Source organism: Oncorhynchus nerka, linkage group LG24, assembly GCF_034236695.1.
Source record: "Oncorhynchus nerka isolate Pitt River linkage group LG24, Oner_Uvic_2.0, whole genome shotgun sequence".
NCBI classification, from domain to species: Eukaryota; Metazoa; Chordata; class Actinopteri; order Salmoniformes; family Salmonidae; genus Oncorhynchus; species Oncorhynchus nerka.
Window position 1 is genome coordinate 47,107,130 of NC_088419.1, and position 18,516 is coordinate 47,125,645.

The 18,516-nt window shown below is 40.6% G+C and overlaps 1 protein-coding gene across 3 annotated transcripts in view; it reads right to left on the reverse strand.

The window, feature by feature from the left end:
• The window catches only part of LOC115108049 (adhesion G-protein coupled receptor D2), a 154,452-nt gene that overhangs the window by 99,847 nt on the left and 36,089 nt on the right, over nucleotides 1-18,516 (reverse strand). For all 3 annotated transcript variants that reach the window (XM_029631952.2, XM_029631954.2, XM_029631953.2), the window contains exons 10-20: nucleotides 18,187-18,330; nucleotides 13,097-13,202; nucleotides 12,639-12,750; nucleotides 11,759-11,814; nucleotides 11,310-11,436; nucleotides 9,125-9,228; nucleotides 7,892-7,994; nucleotides 7,548-7,701; nucleotides 6,094-6,227; nucleotides 5,470-5,585; nucleotides 3,977-4,097 (exon numbers count right to left, since the gene is read on the reverse strand). In XM_029631952.2, coding sequence (XP_029487812.1) covers nucleotides 3,977-4,097; nucleotides 5,470-5,585; nucleotides 6,094-6,227; nucleotides 7,548-7,701; nucleotides 7,892-7,994; nucleotides 9,125-9,228; nucleotides 11,310-11,436; nucleotides 11,759-11,814; nucleotides 12,639-12,750; nucleotides 13,097-13,202; nucleotides 18,187-18,330 — 1,277 coding nt within the window. The remainder of the gene's footprint in view (nucleotides 1-3,976; nucleotides 4,098-5,469; nucleotides 5,586-6,093; nucleotides 6,228-7,547; nucleotides 7,702-7,891; nucleotides 7,995-9,124; nucleotides 9,229-11,309; nucleotides 11,437-11,758; nucleotides 11,815-12,638; nucleotides 12,751-13,096; nucleotides 13,203-18,186; nucleotides 18,331-18,516) is intronic.

Consider the following 18,516-nt stretch of genomic DNA (forward strand, 5'->3'; position numbering starts at 1 on the left):
GTTCAGTATATTATAATATATACCAAGGACCAATTACATGGTATAGTAAATACAATCGGAACCAATGGGTGCTTACTCAAAATGGAGCAAATTTAGAATCTACCAAACCATGTGCTGTTGCTCTTAATGCAAAACATCAAATGAGTCAAAAACAACAACACAAATCATATATGAGGAAATGCTAGGGTATAAAACCACACAAAGATACACACATATTTGAGCGCATGCACACAAACACACACAAACACACGCACACACTCCCAGTGTGTATCAGTGGGAAAAAGAAAAAAAACGGTCTGTGAGCTTTTGGCGTGTAAGAAAATGCATGATCGTGTTTGCTCGTTTGTTTATCATGGTCGGTTAATGTCTGCAAAAAAAAGAGAAGAAAAGAGAACAACAACACTGTAAATACTCAAACAATCTTGTCAAGCAGCCAATAGGGGGGAGGAGTGCGATGAAAAAGGCTTGTCAACATTATCTGTTTTATTGATTTAACAGTAAAGGCAAGCAGCTTAAGCGTTACGTTGCTTTGGCCACCCCACTGAAAATACAATAGCCACAAATAAAAAAAAACATCCTTAAAACGTCCTCTTTTTATCACATGCCGGAATCACTTGAGGTTTTGCGTGCATTATTATGTATTTCCTGCATTTCATCATCTTTATGGGCGGCCATTAGAATTTCAGAATGTTCAAGTAGGTTTTTCCTCGCCAAGAAATCAATGTCATTTGAACGAGGATATACTGTAGTTAGATACATCTCCAGCAGAACTGGAGATCAGTATAGGCCTACGTGATGCATCAAGAAGTCACCGATGACACCAAATTAAAATGTATCACAAAAAGTGGGTGAAAAAACGTGGAAGATACATTGAGAAACTTGCAAAAACAAGATAAATGTTTTGGCTCCCAAGATTTTGCTCCAAAACCTGAGCCTTGCTTGCATTACGAGAGAGAGAGAGAGAGAGCTATGCAAGAGAGAGAAGAGAGGAAAGGGGGCACCACATGGGCCTGGAAATCATCAGGAAAACAGATGAATCCATTTTAAATTGTACACAGGGGACGTCTATTTTCTTCATGTTCCAGTGGAAAAGACCGGGCCGAAAAGACTCTCAGTACAATTAGAAGATCACAGAAAGCACTCAGGATGTTTCCTCTGCGCTGGGCCTAGTGCTGAGACCCGTCTCTGTGACTCACCGAAATTGTGTTGACTTCCGTCCCCTCGCCATCAAACAAATGCGATACTTCCTAAAAGACTAAAAACAGAGCGATGGCGACAATCGAATCAAAGACTCAACTCTAGCCTCGGATTCCAAAAAGCTTACATCAATAGCTGGCATTCCAGCTGGATGCGCAAATTCCCAACAAAGCAATTAATACTTTCAAAAATGCTTTTTATATGCATGATACTTCTTGTTTCACCGGATGTCCACCCTCTGAAGCCGTAATTCTTTGATAAGAATTCAAAGCATGCAGAGCAAATATCTAGTATATAGTGATCTGACATTTTCAGCTTTAACAGTCCCAAAATACTGAATAATACACTTGAAAGACATAGTTGAGAAATTATGCAATACATGAGTGACACTCTAGCTGAAGAGCAATAATCTAATAAGTGATAACAAGGTATATCTAATAAGGGACAATATGCTGAATGCCAGGTCACGGTTAGCAACGGGGGACTAGTTTTCTGCATAGCAGGGGTGGTATGGCCCTATTCTCTACAGTCAAAGCCTTTAAAGCAGGGCCGATTACAGAATTCAGGAGCAGCTGGCTATTATAGGGCCCCAATCGCCACACCAACTGACATGGAGTGCCCCGTCACTTCATTAATTCCTCCTCAGGCGAGGTTTGTTGACCAGTCTGACCCCACACAATAAGCAGTCATTTGAAAAATGTATATAGTCCCATTTGGATGGCCATTTCATTTATTTAGTTTCATTTCATTATTTAGCATTGATAGAAGTAAAAGGTACTCACTCACACGGTCACATAAAAAAAACTGTACTTGACTGGTGAATTACAAAAAGGTGCAGGTTAGTGCTATTTGTTGCCTTATTTAAGATTGACACGATAAACATGGGCTGGGACTTTTGGTGCGATAAATGCAGACAGTGATTATGTGTAGGATGATTTCCTCAAGGCATGATGACCGCTAACATTGAATCTAAACCGCAAACATGCCTATTTTAACATTACACAGGCAGTTAAAAACACTGTCCTGACCAGAAAGTTGTAAATTTGTTACCTGTATCTGAGCAATTCAACTGTATATGTTTTCTTGGTAATGCTCCAATTACGTCACGAATATAGACATAAAAATATTGTAACTAGTCTGCTATGCGATCACGTGGATAATATGATGTTAAAGGAGTCATGTTGCATGTTAGTGAGGTAACGGAAGCTTGAAGGACCCAAAATCATTTCTTCATTCAGTTTGCTCTATTGCTTATAGCAGGGCTGAGGAAAAACTATGAGGAAAAGTTGTTTCTATGTTTCTACTTTACTGTTAAAGTGGAAGCCGTCCATCAAAGCTATGTTACTCCACCCCGACTACTAAGATAGCCTGCATTAATTATTGTTATGATAAAAAATGTAATTAGATGTGGGAGAAACATAACTATTTATAGTTAGAAAGAGAGAGGGCTTTCTTAATGATCTGACTCGGGCTAAATCTCTATTGATTTCTTGTTAAATATACGGCTCAATTAAAGATACAACTGATTAAAGATGACTACAAATTGCCAAGCAGGATGTGAGTAGTGCGAGTACTGCACACCAGTGTAGACCGCATTCTGAGCGTTACATTATTCTCCCTCTCTCTGTCCTATTTTCACAGGCAAGCAAGATAATTAAGTTACACTGGAATTAATGTTTTCATGTGAAAACCGATATTTCTCAAGTTGATGTTAATTATGGGTCGGAAGTAAAAATTAAAGCTAACTCCTGGGTACACTGCTGAGATAAAACATAAGAAAATACGTATTCATGTTTTCAGAATGTTGTATGTGTCATATTTATGAAATGTAATTAGAAAAATACCTTATTTCACTGATTAAAAAAATATTTTATTTACATGACTACTGAATCCAATATCAAAAACATGATATGAAGTGGTGAATTTGACTGAAATGATGTACATTGTTCACTGTAAATAAAATACTTAAATAAAATTTAAAAAACATGTTTTTTTATAGCTGAAACATTATATATATTTTTTAAACATGAACACAATTGACAATCAAGATGCCAGCCTGTAAATTCTGTAGTAGCTCATGAAACCATTTTGTAACTTTCACTGAAAAACAGAAGCACCTGTTTAACACAAGCAGAATGCTACTAATTTCCTGTCAAAGTCAACCTTGTCTCCAACAAACACAAACTGAAACCTTGAGAGTTTGTTGCTCTCTTTCAGAGTCAGAATAAGAGAATCACGAGAATGCATAATAGTAAAATGCTTTCTGATAAAAAAAATAAAAAAAATAAAACGATGGGGATGTTTTTTATGGTAAAATGAGAGTCCCTATTAGACACAAATACTGATTGTGTCCCTTTTTTAATCTCCGAGCTTGGTTCTAATACAGCATCCCATTCACTCAGCAAAACCTAAAGGCCTTTCAAAGAACAACGGTCTCAACTGAAACTTGAGCCACTTCCATCTCTATTGGTGGTTAGTGGTCTTGCAATCCTTGTTAATTCTCCAATCAACATCTACAAATCAGTATGTCCCTCTACTGGGTAGGCCTCCAATGAAATAGGCCTATAGCAAATAATCTACACATCTGTATATGATCATACGTGTATAACACCGAATTGAGGGAGAGGAAGAGAGAGAAAGAGGACAACAGAGAGACAAAGAATGAATGAAAGAGTGAGAGGAAGAGAGAAAACACACAGAGACAGAATGGGTGAAAAAAAATTGAACAACAGAAAGAGTGATATGTTTTTTTAGATAAGTGAAAGTATGTGGCCAGTACCTGCAGTGAGTTGAGAAAGATGAAGATGTAGGCCATGACTATGGAGAAGGGCACCAGGACGCCACAGAGCCAGGTCAGGCCCAGGATTGGCAGTAGCACCAGCACCGCTTTCACTGCAGCCCTGAGAGAGAGCAACCACAAGCCAATCGACACAAATTGAAGGACTGGGCACCATGCTAGTAGACAGTTTCCCCATTACCCACCCAATCCAGGCACCTCACACTGAAACTCCCCGTCCATTCTGGATCGGATCAGTACGCAACGCTATGGGCTTGGTTGGACGTGGTTGGCTCCCTACTGGGCCAAATAGGGCAGGTTGGCAGGAGGGTCGACCCAAGCACAACAGGGGCGGCTGGTTAGTCTCATATTGTGACAATTTCCACACTAAATCGCTCCCTAATTCTGTTTAGGATGAAATTACCTTCCAGTTCAGGTGACCGCTAAACCGCACCAGCTGTGGGGCTGGAGAGGGCTCTAGTTTATTCAGCGGAGGAATGTGTTAAAGTTTCCACTCTGGCTGCCATCGGGCTGGCCGGCTGACGCTCAACACTAACATTGATATTCCTCCTCCACAGAGTTGTTATTGTGACCAGCGCAGCTGAGTTGCAGGAAAAACATTTACACGTTGAAATGATTTCCACTGATAGATTGTAAACAGCACTTCAGTGAATGAATAATTACACTCAAATTTCACACACTGTATCCAATACAAAGGGTAAAGGAAACAACAAAGGAAAAATACCAACATTATTTTATCTTGCATATCTTGCAATTCAGTTAATATGTACACTGGGTATATCAAACATTAGGAACACCTTGCTAATTTTGAGTTGCACCGCCCCACTTTTGCCCTCAGAACAGCCTCAATTCGTCAGGGAATTGGACTCTACAAGGTGTCGAAAGCGTTTCACAGGGATGCTGGTCCATTTGGAATCCAATGCTTTCCACTATTGTGTCAAGTTGGCTGGATGTCCTTGTTCTTGATACACACGGGAAACTGTTGAGCGCCTTGAACCTACTACCATCCCCCGTTCAAAGGCACTTAAATATTTTGTCTTGCCCATTCACCTTCTGAATGGCACACATACACAATCCATGTTTCAATTGTCTACTCCCCTTTATCTACACTGATTGAAGTGACATCAATAAGGGATTATAGCTTTCACCTGGATTCACCTGGTCAGTCCATGACATGGAAAGAGCGGATGTCCACAATGTTTTGTAAGACCAAAAAAGTCATTATATACATGGAGTTATTTGTATAAGAGATTATAATGCCTCATGCATGCTTATAACAAGTAATAAAAGTATTATACCTGCCGGCTTTATGCACAATGTTAAAAACGAATTCTAACCAGATTATAAAACCAACCTCAAACCATGGAACTTCTGCAAAGACATAGAACAACTACATTAGTATTGTCTACCACCTAGTAGTAGTCCATTCCAGTGGCAGTAACTGTAATGAAATTACGCCCCTGTGTGGTGCATACCTGATCTGCTCGTAGGCCTGCTCCACAGGACTGCTATCCATTGCCAGCATGATGGACCTTCTCTTGGCTGTGGAGATGGTGATGACCACCACCCGCATCAGAACCATGATGTTCACCTGATGAGAGGACACACACACACACTGTCGGTTAGACAGAGACATACAATATATTCACATACATTTCAACAGTGTAAAGGCAGTACATATTTGGTGAAAACATGCAAGTCATGTGAGAGGTACTGTTTGTATTCAGAAGGCCTACTGTATCTAAGACATTGTTTTGTCATCTGTTAGAGTTAAATTAGTAGAATTTTGGGGGGGTAATAATTAGGGCTGGTAAACGATAAAAACATTCAACTTTAAACATCGCGTTAACTCGCAGGATTTTCTCAAAGTGAACTCAAGATTTTTCATGACGACTTCTTGATTTTGTCTAACGTACCGGTTAGCAAAATTTGGTAAATTGAGAAAGAACAATTTATTTAACCTTAATGTCAACTTGTTTTTACATGGCATTGATTTTAGCTGTATATATTATGTATTTGGGATGTTTTCAGTGTATTTTCAATGCTTTCAGACAATGCAATGCGAGCAAAAAAATGTACGTGTGTTCATGTGTTCTCACCATAATTATGAAAATGACAGGGCCTGCGAAGCCCCAGATGACCCCGTTCTGCACACTGAGCCAACAGTGGCCATCAGCAGAGTACTTCCCCGAGGCAGAGGCCAGGGTGATGGTGACTATCAGCACTGGCAGACCTGGTAGGGAGGGAATGAGAGCTAGAGCAAGAGAGATCAGTTCTTCCTGAGTGTGTGTGTGTATATGCACTGTATGTGTGTGTATGTACAGTCAGGTACATCATTATTTTCTCTATAATGTAAATAATACAAATACTGAGCTATATTGTATGCTAAAACAAATGGGAAATTATATTATTTTAAACTTGTCACGAGTCCGACCGAGGGTGTTTCCCCTTCCCGGGCGGGTGGCGCTCGGCGGTCGTCATCACCGGCCTATTAGCTGCCACTGATTGTTTTTCCTCCCCCTCCTTGTATGTTTAGTGGTAGCACCTGTTCATGTCTAATTAGTTTGTCTTTATTAGACAGCCGGCCCGCCTGGTTGTTGTGCGGGATTATTTCATTGTAAACCTTCGGCTCTGTTGTAAGAGGTACGTGCTTAGTCGTGATTTTTTCCATTGTACTTTTCCCCCTGTGTTTGGGAACATTACTTTTGTGAGCACCCTGTGTTGCGTTGGTGCTAGTAAAAGACGCACAGCATTAAACTCTGTCTCCTGCATTTGACTCCACACCCACGACACCCGGAGCATTACAAAACTATTACAATTGCTCAGAGAAAGATATTTTGTTTAACAAGTAAAATCTCAAACGATGGGGGACAAAATGATTTGCACCCGTTTTTAATACTCCAGCAACCTCCCCTTGCGAGGATAATGACACCGAGGTTTTCATGAGATTGGAGAACACGTTGGGAGGGATCATAGACTATTCCTCCATACAGAATCTTTCCAGATCCTTGATATCTTTTGTCTGCTCTTATGGGCTGCCCTCTTCAATTCAAGGACATTTTAGCCAAACACCTAGTTGCCTCTGCCAGGAGGCTGACACATGGCCACAAGTGGATTTTCCAGCAAGACAATAACCCCAAGTATTAATCAAAATCCACAAGGAAATGGTTAATTTACCACAAAATCAACATTAAGTCTCCAAACTTGAACCCCACTGAAAACCTGTGGTTTGAACTGAAGAGGGCAGTCCATAACAGCAGATGAAGGATAGGAAGGATCTGAAAAGAAATATATATTTCTCAGAGAAATTGTATTAGTATAAAATAATACAATTTCCCCATACAATATAGCTCAGTATTTGTAAAATGTATTTTATACAGTCTTTTTTTGCTCATATTTATCAGGGGTACCAATAATTATGGACCTGACTGTACAGTATATGTAGTGTATGTGTACAGTATGTCTACTGGGGAGAATGGGATATGGAAAAGACATTGTTGCTCAATGGACTAATAAGAAAAATCTTCTTCTATCTTGTTCTTCTGTGTCATACCCCAGCCAATGAGGTAGTAGTACTTCATGTGTTGGTCCTCGCTCAGGTTGACCGCCACCACTTTGCTCCAGAGCAGCAGTCCTTCCACCAGCATCCAGCTGAAGGCAGCCATGAAGAAAAGGTGCAGCAGGGCCGCCACCAGGGTGCAGGCCACCTGACAGGGTCATGGATCAGATAAACAACACGGCAGACCAATACGCTTTGTAAGAGGATACGTCACAAAATGTGGAGCCACCCTATTCGTTTCAGAAGTAGCGGTTTCCTAGCAAAGAGAAGTGCCGTAGCTAACTAACTGTAAAGTTAATTATTTTTGACACCACAGTTAGCCAAGATTGTTAGCCTACCTTGTTGTTGACAGCTGAGCCACTGCAGAGAAGGACTATCTGGGCACAGGTTAGCGCAATGAACAGGTTCTTGTGGATAGACGTCCTGTCCGATTTGGGAATGCTGGACAGAATCAAAAGATTTAGTGTCGAAAACATTTATATTTTAACAGGACGGCATAACAATAAAACCCCAATCAAGTATCTTTGCAATAATTACACAATTACACTTTCACAAGAAAGTAATAGCAGCGAATATAATGGCTTTAAAGGCTCACTCTGTGATTTATCCAACCCCATCCTCAACTTTATAGCAAGCCAAGTGTGGGTCTGTCATTTTGTTGTTATTCAAATGAAGTATTGGCGAATAACCAGCCATCTCTTGTTTTCATCTGTATGCCATCGGGTGTGTCTGGGATGATTTAAGTGTGACTGGCTCATAAATCTCCTTGTCAAGTCGCCTATTCCCGCTATTTCCAACACCAGGCGATTGACCAATCGGCTATTCCAATTCCCATGCTGATTTGGATCTCCATGGATGAGTTAATTTGCTGTCATTTAATGCCACCATAAACCTTCAGGGTGCTCACACAGACACTACTAATTACTACATTAGCACTGTTAAAAACTTCTAAAACAGAGCATCAGTGATGACTAGGCAGGATTCCGACCATAGAAATATAATTACTAGAAGGGACAAAGTCCTTGAGATCATGACAATTTTACTTGAAACAAATGACATTGACTTGAATTCTAGTAATTGTATCTCTATGATTCCAATGGTATGTTGTTGGCTGGTTTGACCAGGGTTGGGGTCGATTCCATTTAAACTCAGACAACTCTTCATTGGAAATAATGAGAAATGTCTTCAATGAATCTCCTGCATTTAATAAATTCAAATGGAGTTAGAAACCCGAACTCTAGATGTGGCAACTTACTGTTGAGAAGTTATGCTGTTAAATCAGGTTTAATTGTGAATGTAGCTACTGATGGATTGCTTTTAAAGGGGCTTGCTTACAATGTTTGTTTTCTCTTACTGTCTTTAAGTAAATGCTGTTGTTTGCTTTTGCATGGCTAAAACACCATATTCCAGTGAGTGCTGACTAAGAAATGGGCCATGCTGGCTTTGGAGGGTGAAGTTAGAGAGACCAAATGTCTCCAATGAGGCCATGTTGGCTCAAATTCTTCCCAGTTTCACAGTGGTGGAGTTTTTTCAAAAGTAGCAGCTTGGCGACTGGCTAATAAAACACTCACTCCAGCACGGTGAACAGCATCAAGGTCAACACCAGCGCGCACAGAGAGGCCCCAGAGCCGATAAACGTCAGCTTCGTCAAAATATCCTCCTCCTCCTGAGTCCACTGGGGAGAGAAAGGGAGAAAAGCACACACACGCATACACACAGTAGGACAAGCCAGTCAAAACACAGTCAACACATAAGTCTTGTTATCATCCACTGAGTACTGATCACTAGGAACGAGTCTATATTATAGCTGATTAACTCCTACATGGCCTGAGGCCTATGGTTCTCCATACTAACAGTGACATCTACTGGGCAATGTGGCACAATACAAGTTTGCAATAAGTGACGGTAGATGAGCTTGATTTGAGGAATACTTGACACAACAAATAACCCTACTAAGCAGAGCAGAGCTGAACTACACTGGCCTGGCTACAAATCCACCAGTTGCTGGAGTTGTGCGTGCACGTGTACAAAATTATTTGATGCGATATCAGAACTGAAACATACCACTACCACAAAGTGTGCAAAGCTCTCATCAAGGAAAAGGGTGGCTTTTTTGAAGAATTTCAAATATAAAATATTTTTTCATTTGTTTAACAGTTTTTCCTTTACTATATGATTTCATATGTGTTATTTCATAGTTTTTACGTATTCACTATTATTCTACAATGTAGAAAATAGTAAAAAAATAAAGAATAACCCTTGAATCAGTAGGTGTGTCCAAATTTTTGACTGGTACTGTAGTGTATGTTGTTGCTTTGACAAAGTCATTTCTGAAGATTATTATTTATACTGAACAAAAATATAAATGCAACACGCAACAATTTCAAAGATTTTCCAGAGTTACAGTTCATATATTGAAATGAGTTTAAATAAATTCATTAGTGCCTAATCTATGGATTTCACATGACTGGGCAGGGGTGCAGCCATGGGTGGGCCTGGGAGGGCATAGGTCCACCCACTTGGCAGCCAGGCCCACCCACTGGGGAGCCAGGCCCAGCCAATCAGAACAAGTTCTTCCCCACAAAAGGGCTTTATTACAGAGAGAAATACTCCTCGGCACCCCCTCTCCACCCACCCTCAGACGATTCCACAAGTGAAGAAGCCGGATATGGAGGTCCTGGGCTGGCGTGGCTACACGTGTTTTGTGGTTTTGAGGCCGCTTGGACGTACAGCCAAATTCCCTAATACTACGTTGCAGGCAGTTTATGATATTAAAATTAACATTCAATTATCTGGCAACAGCGCTGGTGGACATTCCTGCAGTCAGCATGCCAACGGCACGCTCTCTCAAAACGTCTAACATCTATGGCATTGTGTTGTTCGACAAAACAGCACATTTTAAAGTGGCCTTTTATTGTACCCAGCACAAGGTGCAACTGTGTAATGATCATGCTGTTTAACCAGCTTCTTGATATACCACACCTGTCAGGTAGATGGATTATTTTGGCGAAATGGAGAAATGGAGAAATGCTCACTAACAAGGATATAAACAACATTTTAGAGAAATATTTGAAAGAAATAAGCTTTCTTGTACGTATGAAACTTTTCTGGGATTTTTTATTTCAGCTCATGAAACATGGGACCAACACTTTACAGGTTACGTTTACATTTTTGTTCAGTGTATTTGATGTGATTGGGGATTCATTTCAAGAGAACAAAAAAAAGTCAACCCTATTACATAAATTTAACTGAAACTGTTCCTTTTAAAATGTATTTTTTCTTAAGAAACATTGAACATCTAGTAGTCAAATCACAGTGTAAAAGCAGGTGAGCTGGTTCTACTCTTTTTGACAATTTTCTGGTGTTTTGTGGTGGAAAACTGAAGAGGGTTGAGGGTAACACATCAACCCTATTACCCATAGATCAACAGGCTAGAAATGTTTTAACAATAACAAAAATACTGTGAAGCTTGCATTCAATTGCTCTTCCCTGATTCACACAACAAGCTTCCATTCTGCCTTTCAAAAGGTGATTTATGGCTGATTTAAGATGACATCTTCAACACTGTTACGGTCAATATTGTTACGGTCAACCCTGTTTTAAATTTTAAATTAACCTCTTGAGATGGTAAAACATGTTTTTTTATAAAGTTGAATGTACTCTTTATGACAGAATGTTAAAATGATTTTTTCCCCCTCACCAAGTTACACTACTTAAATGGCACGTAATTGGTGGAACGACCATGCTATTCATTACCTTGGACTCCATGTAATTCATCAGGACGGCGAAGTTGGTGGTGTGGTTACAATAGCAGGAAGTGACATCAGAGCTCGTGTGAGTCACCCTGCAACCTTCGCTGGACCAGCCGTTAGAATTCCCAGTCCTGTGGCACAAAAACCCAGAAATCAATATGACACAAACACGCACGCGCGCACACACACACACATACAAACACTACGCAACGTTATAGGTATGATAGGATAAAGTAATCCTTCTCACCCCCTCCCCCCTTAAAAGATTTAGATGCACTATTGTAAAGTGGCTGTTCCACTGGATGTCTTAAGGTGAACGCACCAATTTGTAAGTCGCTCTGGATAAGAGCGTCTGCTAAATGACTTAAATGTAAATGTAAATGTTATGACTTATCGCTACTGACATGTACTCTAGGGACGTCTGACTTAGCTGCACTGTGTGGTCATACTTACATTAGGGTGAAATTCCAAAACACGCAAACAGGCGTGACTCGCTGCGAATACTCCACCTAGAACAAGAAACAGATGTTTCTCACCCTCTTTCTCTCTCAGTCTCTCTCCTCGCACCCTTTGACAGGACACGCCAAAAGCAACACGGAATCGGGCCAGGGAACTTACTAGAAAGACCTGGGCCAACTCTTTACTTTGTGAATAGATGTCAAATCAATGGCATGTACTGTATTGTAGAGTTTCTATAACAACGTTATGTTTCCCTCAACCATTACTTCACCCCGTTCCCAACCACTGTAAAAATGACCAAGATTGGTTTGTTAGTGAAACCCAAAGATTCTGGGGTTCTTGAGAATCTGGCAACCTCGCCTAAGAAAAATTGTAGGAGGAGAACCACCCACTAGATACAATATATACACATCAACGTTACACCACACACCCATACTTAAGCTCTTACAAAATCGTAACATATTGTACGGATTGGAATTCGTTTCATCATAAGAATTGCAGGAAATATTTTTGTTGTTGTTGCAGGACATAACATTTCACACTACTAAGCCGAACCAAGCCACTGGCTGGCCTGATTACTCATCACCGTAGTTGCTGGAGCAGAGCTGGAAAGGACAATGTGAAATGAATATATCCAAGCCAGTAAGTACTCTATGGTTCAGGTTGGCACTATAGTGTGAATCCGGATGCAGGCAGTAATCTAGTGTGTAGCAGTGGGCTTTATCCCCTTCATATATAGTAATGTGTATGTCCCAAATGGCACCCTATTCCCTATAGAGCAGTAATTTTGACATGGGCACATAGGACTCTAAAGGTAATAGGGTGCACTATAAAATAAATAGAGTGCCATTTGGAATGCAGCCATTGATCTTACCACGTGCGAGGAGGACAAAGTATAGTGGATGGCCACTGGGATGTTCTGGGCCTTGGAGGAGTCTCGAACCGTGGCTGAGATGACTGCAGTGGCCAGGCGACCAGGGAGGACACTGCGGAGAGCAATAATAGAGTAGATGTAACCTTTAGGCCTTTCCTTTCATGTGAGCTTGTTGGCAACCAAAATCAGATCTTATCCGATTAAGATCAGACTACTTGAAGTATAAAGTGTCATTTCTTTTTACATTTTTCTAGTAGATAAAGATTGTATTCAGATATAATCCAATAATGTATTCCTTTTGAATTCTCCATGCTGTATGTTGGTGTAGCATTTTAATTCCCCAAAAGATCTGGAGGTTCTGAAACATTTACCATAATTATGTCAAAGTTCATATGGTCATTCATTGTATTGGATGACATTCTCTACTAGGTCAAATTGGAGGTGTAAGGAAACCAGACCCTGTGTTTTCACTCTGGTCTTCTGGAGAAGTATCCTGCTCCATCCTAGACTGGATCTCCATGAGATGACTGTAGTACATATGGATGAACATCACTTCCTTGTGACCTGCCAAACAAAATGGGTGATAAAATAAACGTCATCATAAAATACAACACTGATGCAAGTGTTAGTTAAATGGGTCTCCCGCTATTCTTGTTCAAACCGGAAGACCAGTGAAAAAAAATCTGACATACCACTATAAATGGAGAAATATACACATTAATCTAACGATATCTTGTTGTATTTGTCGCAATTTAACCAACTCAAAGTGCTCTTGAAGTCACCACACTATTTCGTTGATGTAGCCTAGTTTTAACAGACCTATGAAGCATTGTTGGCCGACTAGTAAAATATTATGGGGTTAATACGGTCTAGTGAAAATTACATTCGCTGTAGCCTAGCTTTGACTGAACGATGCACCATGGTTCTTTTCTCTCTCCTTGTTCATTGCTATTGGGAGAATTTGGGAAGGTTGTGGCTGTTTTTACTTTGCTTATTGTGGTGATTTTATCAAAGGGAACATTTGATTTTCCGCTAATCAAAGAGATTTGCTGTAGAGGATAGCACTACGGTTGATCAATTGCCCGCAAATCTAAACCCGCCGCGAATCATGTGCCATTCTAAGGTAGGCTATATTTTACATAAAAGCTAACAATTTACTTATTATTCATTCATTATCATTCGTTAGCCTAAAAATCTATGGTAGGCCTTTTCTAGCAATGAAGTACAGTATATGATCATCTCTGAAGGTTTTGTTTAAAAAAAATGTATTTAGTCACAGCATAAAATAAATGAAATGTGAGCTCTTTTCATAAATTTTTCATAAAACCCGCTTCTTCAATTTGAGGTTTTTGCGTTATTTTTCAACATGAAAAACAGACTTGGTCAGAAACAGAGTAAGCCTAACTATGTGTAAGTAGGCCCAACTGTAATTGTAGCTGACTGATTCTCAAGACCAGCCAAACAAACGCAGAATAACATTCTACACAAAAACGTGGGCTATAGGCTACGTAAAATAACCTGGTAGCCCTACCCTGTAGCAAACAAACAAACAAAACAATTTGCATAGGATATAGGCCGCACCTGTTCAACTAAAAAGTGTTCTGCTGAAGTGGGCTCTCAAAAAGCACAGACTGAGAAAGCCCTCTCGGCCTCCACAGAGGTGGCCTAGATGTTAGCGATCGTGACCGGTTGATTGTTGGTTCAAACAGGCAAAATTTCTTGACTAGATTTTCAGCGGCTGGGTTTTGCATGTGGCCTCGTTGGCATTAATTTCTGTAAAGCTTTGCCACACAGACGGCATTTTTTGAATTAATAAAAGAAGGTAGACCTATGAGACGGGTGTAATTGCGTCTCACAATTCGGAGTGTTACTGCATGTGGTCATTCCTACATCTGCAGGAACCCCTCTTTATACTTCTATTGGTCCATTTTTAAGTACACAGAGGGAGGCGGGGGCGCTCCAGTACAGTAGGTGGCGGTAATGCACTGTAACGTTGGATGCCAACCGTTGATAGACCCCTTAGAAGATGAGTCGGGGGTGACAACAGTAGCTAGCTAGCTAGGACACAGGTAGACAGTTATCCTTCGCCCCCAGAAAACTCAGATAATACTTTTATTTCCCTTTGGACCCACATTTTAATTGTATAGACAATCAGCGAAAATCCCCAAAATCAAGTGTCACACAAGCATGAACCATGCTCAGATGCTCAGGCTGCAATCACACACTATTTGAGGCTTACCGATAGCTCAAAAGTTGGAGCCAATTTTGTTACCGTATTAACTGCATTTCAAGGCCGTCTGTGCAGTTTCAGCATAAACAATGCGTGAGCTTTGAATTGATGGTGACTTTGTGTAAGTATATACGGTAGGCTACTATAACACACACACCCCTACCCTGAGCGTTAATTATGAATCATGCAGATAGCAGAGCAGGGAAGGCTGTATGAAGACAGATTTAGATATTGCATAGTTCCATTTCAGGTCATGCTGTTCATAGAAATAATTTATTATAGTTAACTGGTTTCTCACAATTATTTACCCCAGAAAAAGGGAGTGGGTTTGGGCGGGAAATCCCAGTAAATGTTGATAAACCGGTCCTCGCCATTGACATCAGAACCGCCATAGGCCAATGACGTTTGATTTTGTAAATAAAATAAAAACGCCATCCAAAAAATGTCCTGCTCCTTCCCTGAATTGTCCTGTTTGTATTTTACACTGCTCATTTGTCAGAATTTTGAAATCACAAACAGAAAGGTATTTAGAGCCATTTTACACTCATCAAAAATATAAACGCAACGTGCAACAATCTCAAGGATTTTACTGAGTTACAGTTCATATTAGGAAATCAGTTAATTGAAATTAATTAAGCCCTAATTTATAGATTTCACATGACTGGGCAGGAGTGCAGCCATGGGTGGGCCTAGGAGGGCACGGGCCCACCCACTTCGGAGCCAGAATTTATTACAGACAGAAATACTCCTTACACCCCCCCTCTCTCAGATGTTCCCGCAGGTGAAGACGCCCGATGCGGAGGTCCTGAGCTGGCGTGGCTACACGTGGTTTGCGGTTGTGAGGCCGGTTGGACGTACTTCCAAATGTCCTAAAACGATGTTGGAGATGAACGTACTTCGGTGCGAAAAGTGCAAATCAATCCCAGAACAACAGCAAAGGACCTTGTGAAGATGCTGGAGGAAACAGGTACAACGGTATCTATATCCACAGTCGAACGAGTCCTAAATCGACATCAACTGAAAGGCCGCTCAGCAAGGAAGAATCTACTGCTACAAAACCTCCATAAAAAAGCCAGACTACGGTTTGCAATTGCACATGGGGACAAAGATCGTACTTTTTGGAGAAATGTCCTCTGGTCTGATGAAACAGAAACAAAACTGTTTGGCCATAATGACTATCGTTATGTTTGGAGGAAAAAGGGGAGGCTTGCAAGCTGAAGAACACCATCCCAACAGTGAAGCACGGGGGTGGCAGCATCAAGTTGTGGGGGTGCTTTGCTGTAGGAAGGACTGGTGCACGAAACAAAATAGATGGCATCATGAGGTAGGACAATTATGTGGATATATTGAAGCAACATCTCAAGACATCAGTCAGGAAGTTAAAGCTTGGTCACAAATGGGTCTTCCAAATGGACAATGACCCCAAGCATACTTCCAAAGTTGTGGCAAAATGGCTTAAGGACAACAAAGTCAAGGTATTGGAGTGGCCATTACAAAGCCCTGACCTCAATCCTATAGAAAATTTGTGGGAAGAACTGAAAAAGTGTGTGCGAGCAAGGAGGCCTACAAACCTGACTCAATTACACCAGCTCTGTCAGGAGGAATGGGCCAAAATTCCCCTAACTTATTGTGGGAAGCTTGTGGAAGGCTACCCGAAATGTTTGACCCAAGTTAAACAATTTAAAGGCAATGTTACCAAATACTAATTGAGTGTATGTAAACTTATGACCCACAGGGAATGTGATGAAAGAAATAAAAGCTGAAATAAATCATTCTCTCTACTATTATTCTGACATTTCACATTCTTAAAATAAAGTGGCCTAAGACAGGGAACTGACCTAAGACAGGGAACTTTTACTAGGATTATATGTCAGGAAAAAAAACTGAGTTTAAATGTATTTGGCTGTGTGTGTATGTAAACTTCCGACTTCAACTTTACATTTTACTTTGTAAAAATAAGCTGTTATGGGACTCTTATTTACTATAACTCTATTACTAATAAAATGTATTGTAAGGGAAATAAAAACATGTTACATGTTGCAGTAGGCCTTTAGAATAACGCTAAACATATCCTTGACTCTATCCAGCGACGCAAACAATGCCAGCCCATAGAATGAATGACAATGGATGGAATGGATAGAATGGGCGATCATTGTGCAAGTTACTTCACAATCTGATTTAAATAAGGCCTAACTGAATGATGAGGGTGAAGAGGTTGGTTTCATTTAGAACAACAATAGTGTAATAACGAGTTTGTGTTATGCCTATTTATCAGCGTTGGCACTCATGTTAATAATTTGACCGCACGCCTTGCGGGTTTGATTACCATTCTCTTTCACGTTTTGACAGCACTGCAAATACTGCAGAATTTAGATTTGGAGCCTGATAGAGGATCAGATATTGAGCTTGAAATCAGAACAGAGCCAACAGACGGTGATCCCAACAAAACAAGGCCCATGAAAACTGTGTGCAGTGTAACCGATTTGTTTGTGGGGCTTGCTCACACAAAGCCTCGAAGCTGTGTGCTGACTTTGGAAACAAAGCATAAAGAGAAGACGAGATTGATTCATGCGTTAAGGCACGCGGTTACACTGCACACAGTTTTCATGGGCCTTGTTTTGTGTGCCCCTGCTGCAGGTGTCGCATAACCTCTCTGTAGCGGTTGTGTGGCATGGTCTCTCCCAAAACAAGTCCACCCTAAAACTATCAGAACAAAATTCCTCTACATCCATGCTCTTTCCGCGTGCAATAAATGCTTACAGTTCATCATTAGACATGTCCCACGTACTGTTTCCTTTTTTGTGCACATGAGCAACAGTACAATCTCTGATGCACTGCGACATCTGCATGTCACATAAACTCATCACTCTTTTCTACCCAAACCGTGTCATCCCTCCCAGACTCCTGTCTCACCGTGGCAGTTGGGATCACCGTCTATTGGCTCTGTTCTGGTACAATCAAAAAATGCGTGTTTTTATATCTTGTCATGAATATACAGTATTTCCACAAATATAAATGAATGCAATTCATCACAATTGTTCATGCACTGATGCTTTTGTTTAGGAATACGGCAAATAATTTCACCTGTGTACCTGCCTGGTTATATTATTATTATAGTTTTAACCTCTACTTTATCAAAAGAAGCTGTAACCCGGACTTTATTAATTACTAAAAACTATTACTAATCGAATCTACAAATAAATGTTTTTATTGTAAGGGAAACAAAAATAGGCTATAGGCAACGTTCTCTAGTGGTTCTAGAGTTAAACCTTAGTGTGAGTGTCCGTGTGTGTGTTCATCCGCATGAATGAGTGTTACCCAAGTCATGTAGTCTCTGGACCTCCGTGTCGGGGATGAGCAGCTCGTCCTGGCCACTACCTCTACTGTGACCGCCAAACACTGACGGTTTAAACACACAGCTGCAGCTCATCTGGGACAGCTTCCGTGCCTCCACGTGCACATCTGGGAACAAAGGACATACAGGGAAATTGGACTCCTATAAAGTAATACAGGAACATTACAGACAAATTGGACTCGTGCTAAAATATGGAATTGTTTTACCAAGGATAATTTAGCTATTTGAGGTATCAAAAATATACCGTACCAGTCAAAAGTTTGGACACACCTACTCGTTCAAGGGTTTTTCTT